Genomic DNA, 20,338 nt, shown 5'->3' with positions numbered 1-20,338 from the left:
CACAGATTATTGCACCTGTACATAACACATCTATAATTTAGCCCAAACAACTACCTCTTCCCCTACTGTATTTATTTATTTATTTTGCTCCTTTGCACCCCATTATTTCTATTTCTTCTTTGCACTTTCTTCCACTGCAAATCAACCATTCCAGTGTTTTACTTGCTATATTGTATTTACTTCGCCACCATGGGCTTTTTTTGCCTTTACCTCCCTTATTTCACCTCATTTGCTCACATTGTATATAGACTTATTTTTCTACTGTATTGTTGACTGTATGTTTATTTTACTCCATGTGTAACTCTGTGTTGTTGTATGTGTCGAACTGCTTTGCTTTATCTTGGCCAGGTCGCAATTGTAAATGAGAACTTGTTCTCAACTTGCCTACCTGGTTAAATTAAGTTGAAATAAAATAAAAAATTAAATATCACATGTATATACTGTATTTTATACCATCTATTGCACCTTGCCTATGCCGCTCAGCCATTGCTCGTCCATATACTTACATGTACATATTTCCATTCACCCCTTTAGATTTGTGTGTATTAGGTAGTTGTTGGGGAATTGTTAGATTACTTGTTAGATATTACTGCACTGTCGGAACTACAAGCACAAGCATTTCGCTACACTCTCATTAACATCTGCTAACCATGTGTATGTGACAAATAAAATGTGATTTGATTTGAACGGAGGAGTGAGACTACAATTTCAAGGAAACACTACATTGTCCATGAAGCAAAGTAGGTGGGCGTTTTTCACAATGGGCTGGCACTGCTAAATTGGGAGCATAGGGGATTGGGAGGTGACAGAACTGTCTTCGTTTTGTCGGCCAGACTGAGGAACTTCATGCGGTTACGGGTGTGGCTGTATACGTGATAAATCTTTACGAAGAGAAGAATGCATAACGGTACTCACACACTTAACGACTAAATTAAACACAGAGGAAGAAGAGAAAAATAGAATAGCTTCTTCACAGTGGGTATGTGAATTTCGGTTACATTGCAAGTTGGCAACGGAATCCATCTGCTCTGCCGTCTTCACAGCTGGAATACTTTTTGCTGAAGTTCCGTGGGCCCATTTCCTTGCGTTGTAACCTGCGAGGCTGATCTTGAAAAGTGAACTTGGCTGATTTTCTTGACGCGCCTCAAAATAAATTGTTGTTGCTCAAATAGTGTCCGCGTAATGACAGACAAATTACTTTTCCGTGTTGGCTTGGATGGCATGTCACTGGGGTTGAAAAAATAAGCGTCAAATTTGGCTTTGGAATATTAAAAACGAGTGAACATCTGGAATAGAACTGAATTGGGACTAAATCGAATAAAGTATTTGTTTGCTGGTTTGTGGGCGAATCAAACTTATATCCCAGTCGTTTTTCTCAAAGGGGAAGTTTAATTTCTCAACCTCAACACTGTTCTGGGAACGCTTTTTTTTAAACGCTCCCAGGCATACAGCCCTAAATAGGCAACATTTTTTTTGTGTGATATTGTCCGAAAAACAGCAGTCCTGAAGCGTGCACTTGGAACCATGGGGTGCACAGTGAGTCAGGAAGATAAAGCTGCACAAGAGCGGTCCAAAATGATTGACAAAAACCTTCGAGAAGATGGGGAGAAGGCGGCGAGAGAAGTGAAACTGCTCCTGTTGGGTATGTACCGTCAAGCACTCCATTCTAATGTCTGAATCCAATCGATGTAGAATCGCATGAACACTTGCTACATTGAATGCAGTTACTGTGTTGTGAGCTGGCGATATTTTAATTGAATTGTAATTTAGCGACGTAACGGGCGTTGATTAGTCTCGAAAACCCAACCATAAGCCTTACAGTTTGACTGTTGCCTAGGGTCGGGTTTTCGAGACTAGGCATCATGATGCACAGAGGACATTTTCGTGGTAAAGCTTTGAGGTACAGAGTGTGCGCCGAGGACTAGGCCATGTATCCTGCGACGCTACCGAATCTCTCTCTCATTAACCATTTTGATGTACAGCTAGTTACATAGCCGAGTTTTTGTCTAATTTCATAGAAGGTTCTCTAGCCCCCAGTGCACATCTGGAACAGAGTAGGCTAGTCAGAACCAGTAAACATAAATCTGAGCCCGCGCTCCTGCTTCTGTCATACATTAGGGGAATGCCTCACCGCCAGAATTTTATAAACTCTTCAAGTATTCAAAATAGAAAAGTTGTGCGTTGACAGCAAGTTATGTCAAGGTTTTATTACAGTCAAGTAGCAGACCGTAAAAACTATCATATCCTAACAAAAAATGACACCAACAATCTAGTGGTTTCTAAATGATACCAGCATAATGTCGCCTTTAGGCCCAGGCCTGAAAGTTATCAATCACTTAGTCTACAACCTAAGGTCTGAACATGTCAAGTATAGTGAAATACTTACCCAACAGTGCAGTATTCAATATGAAAATACCTTAACTCATTTTTTTAAGTAAATAAAATTCTAAACTGAAATGTGAGCTACAGGGTCAGTGCCAGTACCACATTTACAATGTGCAGGGATACTGCAGTATTTGAGTTAAAGTATGTAAATGTAGGCAGGGATTAGGAGAAATTGAATGGTAGCAGGATAAATAATATTGTAAGCTAAGGGAATGTTCCTGATTTGCTTTCATTGCTCTTCAGCTGTGCCTATTAATGATAACCACCTCATGGGTATAATGGGTTCTTCAGACCTCTCCAAGCAATGGCAGATCATTCACCGCATGTGTCAATGTAGGTCCTAATCGATAATGATTAACCGCAAGCAATAGACTCTGGCTTACAGTATTGCACTCTGTGAAGTGCTCACTATGTTAGAGAATTGACCAATTACAAATATCTTTGGTTGGCTACATTTTGCTCTGGAGTCTGTACTCTGGATTTGTTCATTTTGCCCCTCTAACTCATAACACCCCTACTTGTTGCAATCAACGTAAACCTCAAGGTTGCGTCAAAGCCGATTTGATAGTGACTTTGGTTAGTCAGGTTCTTCGGTAATACCAGCGTGTAAAAAAACAAGCTGTGGCCACCTTAGGGCACTGTAATAAAGTTTTTAATTAACGCAGTGTAAGTGGGTGTGTTCGCACTGTCAAATGAACTTGACCTCCTTTATCCCCTTCTCAGAGGACTGTTCTGAGTGTGACGGAGTAGGGACTGTCATGACAGACAGTCACTTGGATCCTCTGAGTCTAGTGCCATGACTTCTCTGGCAGGTTTTTTGACTGAGGTCATATCATAGCCACCCTCTTAACCCCCCCCCCCCATGCTGAACAGTGACAGTGAAGTCTTGCTTCATGTGCACTTTGCTCCCATTCTCTGTATTGTTTTGACAGAAACACAGTGCTCCTGTTAGGAATATGTTGGAGCCCAAACAGCCAGCCAAAGCATGTGCTTGAGCCAAAACCAAAAACTCTGTTAATGTCCTGACGAATGGTGATCGGCGTGAGCGTCAGTATATAAGCTTATGACTCTAAATGCTTCCTGAGAACTGAAAGGTGAGGTAAGCGGGAATCCTGGCATTAACTTGAAAATAATGACGTTACAATGATTTTAGACCTTTTTAATGGAAATTCCAAAGCCGAAAAGGGTAAACCTTCAATTGCCAAATCATTTACAATATTCCATTGTCTCTGATAAGGTCCACATTCGGTAGACAACAATAGAAAAATAGGTGATTATAAATAAAATATTTCAGTTGTGTATATTACTTAGTTTTTATTTGATTACTTTATTTTTCATTCCTTAAAGTAATCATCTCATATACGGTTGAAGTTGGAAGTTTACATACACCTTAACCAAATACATTTAAACTCAGTTTTTTACAATTCCTGAAATTTTATCCTCGTAAAAATCCCTGTCTTAGGTCAGTTAGGATCACGACTTTATTTTAAGAATATGAAATGTCAGAATAATAGTAGAGAGAATTATTTCTTTCAGCTTTTATTTCTTTCATCACATCCCCAGTGGGTCAGAAGTTTACATACACTCAATTAGTATTTGATAGCATTGCCTTTTAAGTTGTTTAACTTGGGTCAAATGTTTCGGGTAGCCATCCACAAGCTTCCCACAATAAGTTGGGTGAATTTTGGCCCATTCCTCCTGACAGAGCTGGTGTAACTGAGTCAGGTTTGTAGGCGTCCTTGCTCGCACACGCTTTTTCAGTTCTGCCCACAAATTGTCTATAGGATTGATGTCAGGGCTTTGTGATGGGCACTCCAATACCTTGACTTTGTTGTCCTTAAGCCATTTTGCCACAACTTTAGAAATATGCTTGGGGTCATTGTCTATTTGGAAGACACATTTGCGACCAAGCTTTAACTTGCTGACTGATGTCTTGATGTTGCTTCAATATATCCACATAATTTTCCCTCCTCGTGATGCCATCTATTTTGTGAAGTGCACCAGTCCCTCCTGCAGCAAAACACCCCCACAACATGATGCTGCCACCCCCGTGCTTCACGGTTGGGATGGTGTTCTTCGGCTTGCAAGCCTCCCCCTTTTTCCTCCAAACATAACAATGGTCATTATGGCCAAACAGTTCCATTTTTGTTTCATCAGACCAGAGGACATTTCTCCAAAAAGTACGATCTTTGTCCCCATGTGCAGTTGCAAACCGTAGTCTGTTTTTTTTTGGGGGGGGGATTTGGAGCAGTGGCTTCTTCCTTGCTGAGCGGCCTTTCAGGTTATGTCAATATAGGACTCGTTTTACTGTGGATATAGATACTTTGGTACCTGTTTCCTCCAACATCTTCACAAGGTCTTTTGCTGCTGTTCTGGGATTGATTTGCACTTTTTGCACAAAAGTATGTTAATCTCTAGGAGACAGAACGCATCTCCTTCCTGAGCGGTATGGCAGCTGCGTGGTCCCATGGTGTTTATACTTGCGTACTATTGGTTGTACAGATGAACGTGGTACCTTCAGGCGTTTGGAAATTGCTCCCAAGGATGAACCAGACTTGTGGAGGTCTACAATTTTTTTTCTGAGGTCTTGGCTGATTTCTTTTGATTTTCCCATGATGTCAAGCAAAGAGGCACTGAGTTTGAAAGTAGGCCTTGAAATACATCCACAGGTACACCTCCAATTGACTCAACTCATGTCAATTAGCCTATCAGAAGCTTCTAAAGCTATGACATTTACTATTTCCTGAGGACATTGCATTTTTGGATTAAATGCTTACATTGCCCCTACAAAGCGTTATCACATTGAATCCCAGCCTTGGACTCTATTCGATCAGGTCCAGTGACTCAAATTTGGGATTAAGTCAGATATAGCATTCTTCCTCTACAGCTAGAATGCATGTTTGAATTAACATTCAGACTAGTTTTTGTTTTACACTGTAAACATTGCCTTTGTTAAAAGCATTAACCAGGGGTTGAAGGTCAATTCTGATTGAGCCGACATATGCAGCGTTTTCCGTGAATACTATCTATGGGAAAGCGGGAACTTTGACTTTAAAAGGTGCATTGCCGAATTGAATTGAATCTCAGCCCTAAAATAAATAAGGCTGCATTGTCTTTATTCAAGGTGTATCACTGGAGGAGCTTGCAGGATAAAGTGTGTTGGATCAGTTTATGACAGGTTACAATCACACATTCCCTCCTTGGCTTGAAGTTGTAAACTAAAGTCAGTGTGCATTCATCAGTGTGACATCCTCTCAGAAGTGCAACATCTCACCTCTTCCTAGAAGCCCTTTTAGGTCCCTCATTTGGTGCTGTGGTAACCTGCAGAACAGCTGAGAAAAGCCTTACTACTATATCCTGCTGGCTTGACGACGCCAGGGAGAAACCTCCTCCCGCCTGTTTGTCCGTGATAAGTGTCTTCTGAACTATTTCCCCCCACCAGCCTTCACCAAATGCTATTATTGGACCTGTGGCAGGTAGAAGGGAATGATGGATCTCTTTTGGGGCCGAAGCAGGAGTTGGGGCCGAAGCAGGAGTTGGGGCCGAAGCAGGAGTTGGGGCCGAAGCAGGAGTTGGGGAATGCTAAAAGGACATCTACTACGTTATTAAGAACCTCAGCTTTGACATGGGGGTTTGTAGCTAGAGTAATATATTGAGTTTATCCCTCAAAGGCTCCGGTGTTCATTAACAGGAAGCACACGTTCAATGACTTCCCTTCAGATTTTGGGCTTTGATTGACATTTAATCTCCTACCCCCAGCAACTTGAGCATCTGTGAATTCCGTCACTATTTATTTTTTATGTTCTTCGATTATTTGTATTTTTTTTGTTTGTTATTGACATTTTTTTTAACCTCCCATGTTCAGTTAAGCTGGGATGGAAATTTCCCTTGGCAGCTTCTTCCTCTCCTTTAAACTGTGTGTGAGAGCGGCAGCTTGGTTTGTGTGAACATGTCTGAACAGTTCACAGGCTTTGCTTAAGACACACACACACACACACACACACTTTCTCTCTCACGCTCTGTGTGTGTGTGTATTGATTGTGTGTATATGAGACACATTGCTTATAGGCATGCCTTGCATTTATGTAAATACAGACATGCTTTCATGGCCACATGATATGTGGGCAAAGCAATGTAAGTGCTGTTATGTCTAAGCAAGGTTATTTGAGGCACAATAATGATTTAAAAATGTGTTTCTGTGAAAGATGCAGGTCTGAAAGTGTGCACTGTGTACATCCATGTGCCTCCCCTGCTGTCTGCTTGACAGGAATGAGGTGATAAAGGAAGCAAGGCGAAAACAGGACGGTTTCTTCACAGGACATGACTAGATGTTTTTTATTTTTTATTGGACTATGGATGAGGAATGCTGATCACGGTCTCGGGGGAAGAAACATTGTCTATTTTAAGTTGGGAGAAAACAACTGATATGGCAGCCCTGTTATTTATTTCCATTCGTAATGAAACTATGAGTGCTCTTTTATGACATGACATACAGTACATGTACATCATTGTGTTACAGGACACCATAAGGACTGAAATGTAACTAGCCCAGACTTCCTGTGCTTCCAGGCCAAATGTATCAGGCCTTCTGTTCTGTGTAAGTGCACTGTGGCGACACGACTCAATTTATGATGCAGCTCACTCACATTTTGAGAAGTTTCGATTGCAATAGAAAAGGAGAGCTTTCAGAAAAGCCTGTTTTTGCGTGTGAGAATGTGAGTTTGCGTCAGTGTTGAGGCATACTTTGACACACCACTGTTGCTGCTCTAGAGAGGGGGACTGCTGACGTAGGATCGCTTCAAGCAGCAATTACTTTTCTCTTCCTCACCAGCCTTGACTCTCCTGCCCACAGACAGGGCGATTAAACACAACGCCAAATCAGCATTCATTCCCTCTTCCTCTATTTTTTTTCCCTTTTTTTTTCTTCAGCTTTCCACAACATCTGAGGCGGTCTGCCCTAGAGGATGGACCTGTCTTTTGTCCCCCTCGTGGTGGTTCTCCCTGGATGTTGAGCTCAGGGCAACCTAGAGGAAATCGCTCAAGCCTATTACTGTTAATACAGTTGCCACCTCCCATACACATTGCCTCTGAGTGCAGAAATCAATGCTAGCTAACTGATTTACAGATTGAGCTGCCATTTGAATGTAGGGAGATGAGCTGTCTGTGACCACCACCCAGGCACTCTCATATCTATCACTGGGGAAACACTACACCAGCCAAGTGCTGTGTTTTTGATGCACATACCTCTCCTTTTCTGGGAGTGCTTTTCTGCCCAGAACTCAACATCAATTGTGGCTGTGTGTGTGTGTGTTCATTCTCTCTGAGAATAAAGAAGAAAGTCGATGGCTGCAGGATAAGATGTTTGCTGAGCTAACTTGATTAGAAGAACAGCTTTGACACATCTAAGCAGGCAATATCCTCCTGTAGCTTCGTGGAGAACAAACGGCTGCCTTTTACTTCTCCAATTGCCTTGATTGAGTCTCTTCCAAACACACTGTATTGATCACACTGAGAGGCTGTATTGACCTACCTGCTGGTGGTGAGCACCATCGTCAACTGGAGCGAGGCCCAGACTGAAACCTGAGAAACGGCCATGGTGTGATCTTAAGACCAGAGTGCTAGAGCCTCCGAGGCATGGCTGCCGTCCTCACTTTGAACATAAACCTGCAGACACCTATTGGCTATGTGTGTGTGGTTAGATTGGTTCTTCCTGGAAAATGGTTGTTTGTCAGACCTGGCTGCTTTTTTAACAGTTTCCTCACCAATATAACAATTGAGGCTCAGTTGAGTTTTAGCTGAAGTATGTAGCCTACACGCTTTATTTAATTGAATGGATGAGGTGGAGTTTCCAGTAGCAGCCCACTCCAGAGTGGTGTGGAAGTAAGACACCATTCCAGAACTGTGGGCCTCCCGAGTGGCGCAGCAGTCTAAGGCACTGCATCTCAGTGCTAAAGGCGTCACTACAGGCCCTGGTTTGATTCCAGGCTATATCACAACTGGCTGTGATTGGGAGTCTCGTAGGGCGGCGTACGATTGGCCCAGCGTCGTTTGGGTTTTGCCGGAGTAGGCCATCTTTGTAAATAAGAATTTGTTCTTGAATTAATTGACTTGCCTGGTTAAATAAAATAGAAACAAATGAAAGATGTTGAGTGTAGATGTCATGCTATAATAGCTACATGAGGAGACATGTTCTATAGCTACCTGTATGAGCCCTGCATTAACCAGGCTTAGTCCCCCTTATTACAGCTGGTAGCAGAGTTGAGTGGGCTGGAGGGTAATTACAGTACACTGATTACAGCTGGAGCAGTGTTTCTGTAAGGAACCGAGTCGGTTTGACCCTGTCTGCTGACATCAACAAACGCCCCTCTGTATGACTGCTGCTCCCAGCGACTCGGACATGACTGAGATCACACCCAGAGATGCCAATAAAGATCTAGTGAAATCAGTCTAGTCTAATGTTGTATTATTACTATTCACAACCGGGTGCTGAAATGATGACAAAGCTTTAGAGGAAGGTATGTTCAGCAAGTGAGCTCCAGTGTATGTTTGAAGATATGATACTGTTTACAAGTTGGCTATTTCTGCAGCGTTCCATTTGTAGTGCCACCCAATTTGCAGTGAGACATGGTGGTTATGAGATCATCTGTGCCAAGGGGGAGGTAAACATCCTGTAATTACAGTGTGAGTTGTGAGGATAAAGCCTGGTCCTGCAGACACTAGGTCTCCTGCACTGATAACTGGATAGATACTCTGCTGCTGAATCCTCCACTCCTCCACCTTCCTTCTCTACCTCAACATACACTGACAATATCTTCAATTCTCCCTGACTGTTTAATAAGAACACCAGAATATCATCCGGACGATTTCAGGGATGAGAAAAGGCCATTGGGGCCCATTGGGGCTTGCTGTTTTGTAACTGAACAAAAATATAAACGCAACATGTAAAGTGTTGGTCCAATGTTTCATGAGCTGAAATAAAAAATAAAAAAAATCCCAGAAATGTTCCATATGCACACAGTTTATCTTTCTAATTTTGTGCACATATTTGTCCCTGTTAGTGAGCATTTCTCCTTTGCCAAGATAATCCATCCACCTGACAGGTTTGGCATATCAAGAAGCTGATCAAACAGCATGATCATTACACAGGTGCACCTTGTGTTGGGGACAATAGAAGCCCACTGTAAAATGTGCAGTTTAGTCACATAACACAATGCCACATATGTCTCAGGTTTTGAAGGAGTGCAATTGCCATGCTGACTGCAGGAATGTCCACCAGAGCTGTTGCCGGAGAATTGACATTTCTTTACCATAAATTGCCTCCAATGTCGTTTTGGAGAATTTGGCAGTACGTCCATCTGACCTCACAACTGCAGACCACATGTAACCACGCCAGCCCAGGACCTCCGTATCCAGCTTCACTTGCAGGATTATTTAAAGGGGTTTAGGGGTGATGCTGAGGAGTATTTCTGTCTGTAATAAAGCCCCGTTTGTAGGAGAGAAACCCATTCTGATTGGCTGGGCCTGGCTCCCCAGTAGGTGCACCCCTACCTAGTCATGTGAAACCCATAGATTAGGGCCTAATTGATTTCCTTCTGAACTGTAACTCAGTAAAATCTTTGAAATAGTTTCATATTGCATTTTTATATTTTTTAATTGTATGTAAAGATGTTGTCAGCAGTAGCTGTACTAAACACACCCCGACAGCCCTGTGCTCGGGTCTGCTGAGCTAGGCTCTGGTCTGGTCTGCTGAGCTAGGCTCTGGTCTGGTCTGCTGAGCTAGGCTCTGGTCTGGTCTGCTGAGCTAGGCTCTGGTCTGGTCTGCTGAGCTAGGCTCTGCTCTGGTCTGCTGAGCTAGGCTCTGCTCTGGTCACACTGTGGTGTGAGAGGCAGGGACAGGGCTCATTTGGCTGTGCCGTTAACGTCTCTGTGTGGGAGAGCAAGAGGTAAAGTGGGCACTGCTGCATGTTAGCTAGTCTGCAGATGAGCCTGTACAGCAGTATAGGAACTGTTGACTCATTACAAAAGTGTTTGTTGCCTATGGGCCAAGCAAAAAAATCTACCAAAGGTCTACTTCGCTCCACTGTTCTGTCATGTGGCCCCAGGACAAGAGAAGCCTTTGTCTGTTCCAGATATAGCCCTGGCTGCCTTGCCTGCCACGATCCACTAGCATGACCCTTTCACTCTCTGGACCACTCTGAAATCGCAACAGATTTGCCAACGGCTACAAACCCCTATTGAATCCCGAGTCCACGACCTCTTAAAGGCGTCCTCATGCTTCCCAGCCAAAAGAGTTCGGCAAGAGTTTGTGCATATATTATGCCATTTTGTCATGTCTTGTTGTTGGTTTCGGGCACACAATGTTTTCTGGAGGCAAGCTGAAGTAGGTCGCCGAAGTCTACTCACCTTCCGTTGGTGATTGGTCGACAGTAGGGGCTATTCAATAAAGTTTTTGTTGTCATTCAACGAGAGCCGACTCATTTTCATGAACGTTTAAAAAATAAAATACAAATTATTGCGAAATACTGGACTGAACATCTTAGTTAGATGTAAAATTGTGTGACTAAGATCTCCACTGCAAAAACATCAAAATGAATAACAGATTTGTTTAATTGGGACTATTTTGTGGAAGTGTATTCTGGCTACAGCCTCTTGAAATGCACAAACAGTACTATTGCTGCTTTTTTTCCCCCCTAGTTTTCCGAAAGAAGGTCTTAAAGGACTATGCATGTAATCTCTCCTCTCTCGCCACACACAGCACCCCTCCGCTCCATTATATGACAACTCACCCCATCCCCTCTCCTCCCCAAAAAATACACTATGATAACTTGGCTATATACACAGGGTACCAGTGCAGGGGTATGAGGTAATGTAGGTAGATATGTACATAGAACAAGGAATAAAGTGGCAGATAGTTAACAGTAGCAGCAGCGTATGTGATGAGTCAAAGGTTAGGGAAAAAGGATCAATGAGGATAGTCCGGGTAGCTATTTGGTTAACTATTTAACTAACTACTTAGCAGTCTTATGACTTGGGTAGAAGCTGTTCAGGGTCCTGTTGGTTCAAGACTTGGTGTGCTGGTACTGCTTGCTGTGTGGTAGCAGAGAGAACAGTCTATGACCTTGGTTGGCTGGAGTCTTTGAACATTTCTAGGGCCTTCTGTCTGACACCAACTGGTGTAGAGGTCCTGGATGGCAGGGAGCTCAGCCACAGTGATGTACTGGGCCGTACGCCTACCCTTTGTAGCGCCTTGCGATCAGATGCCAAGCAGTTATGCAGCCAGTCAAGATGCTCTGTGGTGCAGCTGTAGAACGTTTGAGGATCTGCAGGACCATGCCACATTTTCTTCAGCCTCCTGAAGGGGACACGGCATTGTCTTCACGACTGTGTTGGTGTTTGGACCATGATAGATTCTTAGTGATGTGGACCCCGAGGAACTTGATGCTCCCGCTCCACTGCAGCCCCGTCAATTTGATGGTGTGCTCGGCTCTCCGTTTCCTGCAGTCCATGATCACCTCCTTTGTTTTGCTGACGTTGAGGGAGAGGTTTTGTGTGTTAGCACCACAATGCCAGGTCTCCTACCTTCTCCCTATAGGCTGTCATATCGTCAATGATTTGGCCTGCCACCATCGTGCTGTCGACAAACTTAATGATGGTGTTGGTGTTGTGCGTGGACATGTAGTCATGGGTGAACCGGGAGTACACAAGGGGACTAAGCACGCACCCTTGAGGGGCCTTCCTTGTTGAGGGTCAACGTGGCGAATGTGTCGTTGCCTAACCTTAGCACCGGGGAAATTCCGTCCGGAATTCCAGCATCCAGTTTCAGAGGGACGTCATCAGTCTCAGGGACCTTAGCTTAGTGGTGAGCTTGGAGGGCACTATGGTGTTGAACACTGAGCTGTAGTCAATGAACAGCATTCTCACGTAGGTGATCCTTTTGTCCAAGTTGGAAAGGGCAATAGAGCATGCGCCATCTGTGGATCTGTTGTGGCTGTTTTCATGGCTACAAATGTGAGTGCTACGGAGCGGTAATCATTTAAACAGGTTACATATGTGTTCTCGGGCACAGGGACTATGGTGGTCTGCTTGACACGTAGGTATTACAGACTGGGTCAGGGAGAGGTTGAAAATGTCAGTGAAGACACTTGGAGAGGGGATAGGATAAAAGGAGAGTGAAGATGACTGGAGAGGAAAGAAGGGCAGAGGAGGCTGGATGAGGAGGATAGAGAAGGGCTATGACAGGAGGATAGTATATCTGTGGTGAGGTGTCAGTGCTCCTGTGTACAGAGCCTGGGCCCGGGGTTGAGCTGTTTAATCAGCAGGGTGGCTTTGCCAAACCACAGCCCTCACTGCTGCCATTGTTCACGGCTCAGCCCTAATCTGATCTTCTCAAGTGTCGTCTTTTCCCCCCTTCAATACAATAATTGAGACGTGTGGTGTGTGTGTGTGTGTGTGTCAGAGAGAGCTAGAGGGAGGGGAAGTTAGAGTTTAAGTAGCCACCAGAGCAGAACAGCGATGCTCACTCTTAGACTATCTCAAATTATTTGAAGCATCTCTTGCTGTGTGTATTTCTGTTCTTTCCACTCTGTCTTGGTGGGTACCAGCGAGATATGATGGACCTGTAAGAAACCGATCTCTAACAAAGGAAAGGAAGAGTGTAAGGTGGAGCTGGTAATGTACTGATAATCACTGTCCTAGTCCTGTTACTTTTCATTCCTCAACCCTCTCCCAGAGGGAGCATTTTAATATATCTGGTGGAAGAATTTAAGCCCCACACCTAACCTGAACCTCTGAGAAGTCTTTTGATCAGCTATAACCCATGACTAGGGTCTAGTATGACTTATGTTTTATAATGACTTTTCCTGGTCAGGTATGTGTTATGGGGACAACTTTCTCAGTTCCTGCATTTAAAAAAAACTACAGAGATCAGCTTTATTGCAGATTGTGGCTTCTATCAATGTAATTGTCTGCGTCATTTCCAATCCCCCTCCCATATTTTTGTTGGTAAATGTATATTTCCCCTAACCCTATCATCCCTCCCCTAATTGGAGTAAACTAATGGACAACAGAACTTAGGCTTCTACTTCCAGGTTATACATACTATATACATTTTATGGACACAGTATATTTTACTTTAGTTAAATAAAATAAAAAATATTTGTCCCGCCCTTCAGCTCCCCTCAACCCCTCCCATCCATCTCTGAACACCATCCAGTTTCTATTAGCCATATATTTTTCAACTGTGATGTTTCACAAAAGTCCTGAACCTTTCTATTCTCATAGTTTATACATATTATAAATTAAAGAGATTGTTTTGCTAAGGGTATTATTAACATATAGATTCACAATGGTTGTAAAGATAGGAGAGGTATGTCCATAATAAAGAGCGCTTTTTTTTGACTTTACACTCCAGAAAGCAAGTTCTGCGGACTCTAGTTTTATCTTACCTTGGTTATTGTCCAGTCATATGGTCAAGTGCTGCGAAGAAAGACCTAATTAAGCTGCAGCTGTTCCAGGACAAAGTGGCTCGTCATTGTAATCATAGGGCTAATATTAATACTATTCATACCAGTCTCGCTTGGCTAAAGGTTGAGGAAAGACTGCGTCACTTCTTTTTATAAGAAACGTGTGTTGGAATTTCAAAATTGTTTGCATAACACACACACACACACACACTTATCCCACCAGACATGCCACCAGGGGTCTTTTCACAGTCCCCAGGTCCAGAACAAATTCAAGGAAACGTACAGTATTATGCAGAGCCATGAGTGCATGAAATTACCTACCATCTTATATAGCGCAAGTGAACAGCAAACCTGGTTTCCAAAAACAAATTAAGCACCTCACGGCACAGCACCTCTCCCCCATGTGACCTACTTGTGTGTACAGTACTGACATGAATGCGTGAGTAAGATGCGCACACACTACATGTTAATGTATTTAAAGTCTTTTGTCTAATGTATTTTTCTTTGTCTGGACCCCAGTAAGACTAGCTGTCACCATTGGCGTCGGTTAATGGGGATCCTAATAAATCAGTCTTTTTGATCGATTTGACTATGACTTTTCAAATCACCCAGCAGTCCTATTTGCAGAGTCAGTGGGAATAGCTTGGATACCTGCGGGAGGTATGCCTGGACTGCAGCAGGCCAGGGGGCCTAGGTGTTAATGTTGTGACAGCTGGCCCGTCAAGACCGTAATTGATAGGTCAATTTGTTTTGATAGTGCAGTCCTGTTGCAGGAGATCCTGTCTGGCAACTGGACCAATATGGACCAGTGGGAATGGGACCGGGATTAAATTAGCCACTCATCATACCTTTCCTTCCAGCTCATATTAACCAGAATAATCCTTTTATTTCTACTGGCTGGTATTCTATCCTTTAATGTAACTGACCTCACTTTCTTTGGTTTAGAAAACCATATAGGACATTGTCGCTGTTGGGCTCTTGTGCAAAACTCATACTCTATGTGCACCCCTGCCAAATGACCTAATCATTTTCAATATTCCCCTGATGCTCCAATAGGCTGCAAGAAATCAATTTGAGGGCACAAAATTAGACTTTGTTTGAAATTTAGACATGGGATTTTCGATGCGGAAATGATTTAATTAAAACTAATCACAGCTCCCCTCACACTAAGATCCTCCCTGGATAGTTAACAATTTTACGGTTGTAGAATTAGTCGTGCAAAGATGGCGTAAATTAAGCCCCAAACTTGAGGTCTGCGTGGGACTGATTTCTTCATCTCGCTCTCGCTGGCTTTCTGGCCGACTCCCACCCGCTCCTGCAAGAACTTGTCCTGAACCTGACCGCAGTCCCGCAATGTTATTTTAGGTGTATGTGATGCAGCTCGCTTGCCAGCCATGGTCCCATAGGCAATATCAGAATGCACAAAAATAACCTACAAAATTGGTTAAATTACCAGAGATTGTCATGTGGACCATTTTCTATTAGGCCTATGGCCCAGTAATACTGATAACCTATCAGCCAATAGGCTAGACATCATTTGAAGAGCTTGTTGTTGGAGAGAGCAGACACTTGCACTTTCTTTTGAGCTACATTTTGCATATAGGATATAACCTACCTTTTAGGAGCAGGACGGTTTGCAGGCAGAGACAAATGGGTAATCAATATTTATTAAAAAGGTAAGTGCAAGGCTCTCTCACCTGCTCCTAAAAAGTGTACTTTTTTCATTTTCAATGATCAAACATTTATATTGCACCTTGACTAACATTGGTTGAGCGCCCTCCACTTCTTTCCATGATCAATATTTATTTACAGACACTGTAGTAAACTATAGCCTAATATTTAAGTACATTTATTGGAAAGAAATCTGATGTGCCCGTGCATAGGCAGTCTACCATATTTCATTGAGACCACACATACCTATACCGAAGGTGTACTTGAACTCGCATGCCCAACTAGGTGAGGAACTTGAAGCAGCGAGTGCTGAGTGTGTGAATAATGCGATGGAGGTGCTTTTTAGTACAATAAGCAGGCTAACGCGTAGTCTACAAAGCAGAAAGATTCATGCTCGTGGGAATGCATCCCTCTAGCCCAAACCATCACTATGTAGCAGCACGTCTTTTCACTACATTCTCTTTTTCTGTCTCTTTACTCACATGGAAGCATTTTTTTGTTAACTCTTAACTCTTAAGGTTGTTAAAATAACTGCCTAGTGCAGATGTTGATAAAAAAAACACTGCTGTATCACCTAAATATTCATCTCAAGTAGTGAGCTTCCTCTACTTTTTTGGATTATGTTCAGCCTGACGTTCCATTTAAGGCTTTCGACTATCTCTGTTCCACACAAGATTTAAAGGCTCTTGCCCATAGCCGTGCCTTTTTTTAATTTCGTTTTGAATTTGTTGCTGCTGTCGAACAGATGATGTCATTTCCTGGCCCAACCCCCCATGTCTTACTTCCTCCTTCGGCTGGCTGCAGTTACAAGTAAAACAGAAGTAGATGCGTATCCTTTGTTGGTCTGGCTCAGGAAACCAGCACACCCATCCTGTGTCAGTTGGCTGAGCCATGCAGAGCTACAGGCTGACTCCAACTGACAGACACAACTAAAACTCTTCTCCTTTAAGTGCTATTAGCTTTTTAACACTCACGTAAAACACCCGATGACTGCTGTCTATCCGGTCTGAATCAGCTGGCTGTCTTAGTGTCTGTTTCGTCGTTTTTATTCATCTTTGGAGTAGACCCACATTTGACATGTTAACCCAAAACATCTTCCTCTTCTCTGTAACACGTGTATGTGTGCATTACTCTGGGTCACCGACCAGACCACAGCTGGATAAACTATTTGACTTATATTTTGCTAAACTGTTGACTTTGGGGTCAGTGTCTCTGGCCCCTGGCCTTTTACGCTGATTGTTTCTCAATGCCTCCATGTGCTCGCTCATGATTCATGAACTGTCATTTATAGCCAGGGTTGTGGGAAGTACTGTGTGTATACAGTATAGGATTCTCCAGTAATTTGTATGATTTGGTTTACTAGAATTTCGGGTAAAGCTGTGTGTGAATCAGAATGGTGGGTTACCTGGGAATACAGATTTGCTCTTGGGAACTGAATCGCACCAGGTGCTATAGATCATTTTTCATGGATTTGCAATTACAGAAGTTCCCCTTTTTGTACAGGACCTAGCATGAAGTTGACAACTGTTCAACCTCTATTTGACAAGTGAGAAGTCTGCTAACAACTACTCTACTGCGCATAATTGAGACCTTAGTCTTTAGTTTGTTGAATGAAAACTCCCCCCGGGCTATTAATGAGTTTGGAAAGAATGTGAGGACTGTGATGAGTTTCTGTACTTTGGTGTGCTGTTTTGTTTTCCACCCCGTAAAAGCAGCTCTTGAAACAGCAGGGAGCTGTGTGTGAGGCCCCATGCTGGGCCTGCTGCCCCATTTGGCTCAGCCCAGAGAGTGTGTAGTGCTAAAGCAGGTGTGTGAGGGAGAGCGAGACTTGAGGGGGGTGGATGGTACTCTGACAGCGACTGATCCAGAGAGTCTAAACTCCACATTTTCTGCTTGCACCCCAGACTTCGCTTTACACGCAGCTAACAGAGAGCTGCAGAAAAGTGTAAGTCTCTGAAGTGTGTGTTTAGTGTGTAATTATGCCTATTATATTTCGCTAGTGTACCACACACACCATTTTGTTGGCAGAAAACAAGTTGGTTATAACGACATTTTAAGGGGAAGTGTTGCTGATAATTCAGCGTTAAGAGTTTTTGTGGAGTGACGAGGTAGAAAAGTCTGACGCTGCTCCTGGGTCTGAATAGCACCGTTATCGACCTGAATTATGTCTCCTCCCAGGAAGGCTTCAATCAGCCAAACTGGCAAGCAGGAGGCTACAGGCACTCTGCCACCACAGCTGTGTGTGTGCGTGCCCTGAGGTCCCAGGTTGACCCCGTTAGCGCCATAAACTGGACTAGCGCGGCCCCACCCAACTCAATGTCAGCGTGGCCTTTTTAAAGTCTGTGTGTGGGCTCATAAAGACATTGAAGCACACAGAAGAGGGGTTTATGGGTAGTGTCTCCTCTTTGATCTCAGCCCCACCTAGACACACCCAGATAATACCCTGAAACCTGACCAAACTCTGGCTGAGCCCCTGTCCTAATGTGAGGCCCCAGGTTAAACTGAAACCTAACCCACTTCACCTCCCATCCATGGCTAATGAGAAGGGGTCAGAACTGAGATGGGAAATCCCCTGGAGATTGACTCTGAGCACAGATCACTACTCGTCCTTGCTTCCTTCAAAACAGTTGAGAGCTACTGAAACGAGATCCACTAGATATCATAAAAGCAGTTTTTCCACTATGCCTCATTCTTAAAAGTAGCTATTTGAATGTGGAATCTGACCGCTGAACTTGCTTTTCCTCTTTTTATCCAGATGTGGATGTTTCAGGACTGCAACCCGTGACCTCTCTCTACATCTCACTCGTTATACTCTAAGAGTTGACTAGGAGTATTACCATTTGAGTCAGTCTCTTCTCCGGTGTTAGGAAACCTCTTACTACACATTACCTAAAACCTCTTGGACTTGAGACGCTACCGTCCCACCCCGCCAACAGCCAGTGAAATAGCAGAGCGCCAAATTCAAAACAACACAAATCTCATGATTCAAATTTCTCAAACATACAAGTATTCTACACCATTTTAAAGATAATCTTCTCGTTAATACAACCACAGTGTCCGATTTCAAAAAGGCTTTACGGCGAAAGCATAGCATCAATTTATGTTAGGACAGCACCTGGACAAGATAAACCATACAGCCATTTTCCAAGCAAGGAGAGGTGTCACAAAAACCAGAAATACTGCTAAAATGAATCACTAACTTTTGATGATCTTCATCAGATGGCACTCATAGGACTTCATGTTACACAATACATGTATGTTTTGCTCGATAAAGTTCATATTTATATCCAAAAACCCAATTTTTACATTGGCATGTAATGTTAAGAAATGTTTTGCCTCCAAAACTTCCAGTGAATGAGCACATCAATTTACAGAAATACTCATCATAAACTTTGACAAAAGATACAAGTGTTATGCACAGAATTATAGATAAACGTCTCTTTAATGCAACCGCTGTGTCAGATTTCAAAAAAGCTTTACGGCAAAAGCAAACTTTGCAATAATCTGAGTACAGCGCTCAGACATCAAAACAAGCCATACAGATACCTGCCATTTTGGAGTCAACAGAAGTCAGAAATAACATTAAATATTCACTTACCTTTGATCTTCATCAGAATGCACTCCCAGAAATCCCAGTTCCACAATAACTGTTCGATAAAGTTCATCTTTATGTCCAAATACCTCCAATTTGTTTGCGTTTTTAGCCCAGCACTCCAAATTCACTAAGCGTGCGAGTTTAGTCCAGACAAAGTCAAAATAGTTCCATTACAGTTCGTAGAAACATGTCAAACGATGTATAGAATCAATCTTTAGGATGTTTTTATCATAAATCTGCAATAATTGTCTTTAGAATTGAAAGGAAAGGCAGTGCGCTCACGGCCGTGAGACATCATTCTAACAGTTTTGGAAACGTCAGTGTTTTCTATCCAAATCTACTAATTATATGCATATTCTAGCTTTTGTGCCTGAGTAGCAGGCTTTGGGCATGTTTTTCATCCAAGCTACTCAATACTGCCCCCCTTTCCTAGAGAAGTTCACCGGCTCATCCTCATTTTTTAGTAATTATTTTCCCTCGGACAGCAGAGTTCAAGGCAGTTTGAACTGATGGTGTTGTAATCCCACGGTAACAGAATTTAAGCTGAGACTCAAGATTTTTCACTTTAAAAAAGACAAATTGTATATATACACAAGGACTACTTTTAACAATTTCCACTGAAAGTTTTACAAGAACACATTGAGAGGAAGAGCTGTGCAGATACAATGTTTGGTAACAGAATAAAACTGAGGGACATTTACCAGATTCTGTCAAACTTTGCATCTGCACAATTTTTCCATTATTTAGATTTTAGTTTTTTACTGTATAAATTGTTCAAAGTAGTCGTACGGTTTTGAAACTTTGAAATGTTTTTAGATTGGAATACATTTTAAACGCGTTTTAGGCTCAGCGTAATTCCGTTATTGTGCAATCGCATTATTATTATTATTATTATTATTATTATTATTATTATTATTATTCAATGACTGGGAGACCTATATTACCCAGGAATGGTGCCTCTACACTTCAGAAAGGCAGAGAGAAAATGAGAACGGCGTTAGTGGAAGAGGGTGCGGAGAAAGAGCGACAGATTCAAAAAGAGAGCAGAGTGCCACTGTATATGCCGTCGTGATGCAGGCAGGACGCTGGTTTTATCAAATCAAAATCAAATCAAATCAAATCAAAATCAAATCAAATCAAATGTATTTATATAGCCCTTCGTACATCAGCTGAAATCTCAAAGTGCTGTACAGAAACCCAGCCTAAAACCCCAAACAGCAAGCAA

At 42.7% G+C, this 20,338-nt stretch overlaps 1 protein-coding gene across 2 annotated transcripts in view; it reads left to right on the top strand.

The window, feature by feature from the left end:
* The first annotated feature begins 774 nt into the window (after positions 1-774).
* Positions 775-20,338, top strand: part of LOC115207876 (guanine nucleotide-binding protein G(i) subunit alpha-2) — a 107,063-nt gene continuing 87,499 nt past the window's right edge. Inside the window, exon 1 of one of the 2 annotated variants that reach the window (XM_029775407.1) lies at positions 775-1,642. In XM_029775407.1, coding sequence (XP_029631267.1) covers positions 1,525-1,642 — 118 coding nt within the window. In that variant the 5' untranslated portion in view covers positions 775-1,524. Of the gene's footprint in view, positions 1,643-3,332; positions 3,480-20,338 lie in introns of those variants that run through there. The other variant, XM_029775408.1, reaches the window with a different exon arrangement.

Source organism: Salmo trutta, chromosome 14 (assembly GCF_901001165.1).
Source record: "Salmo trutta chromosome 14, fSalTru1.1, whole genome shotgun sequence".
Classification (NCBI taxonomy): domain Eukaryota; kingdom Metazoa; phylum Chordata; class Actinopteri; order Salmoniformes; family Salmonidae; genus Salmo; species Salmo trutta.
This window is presented reverse-complemented; position numbering and strand designations above follow the sequence as displayed.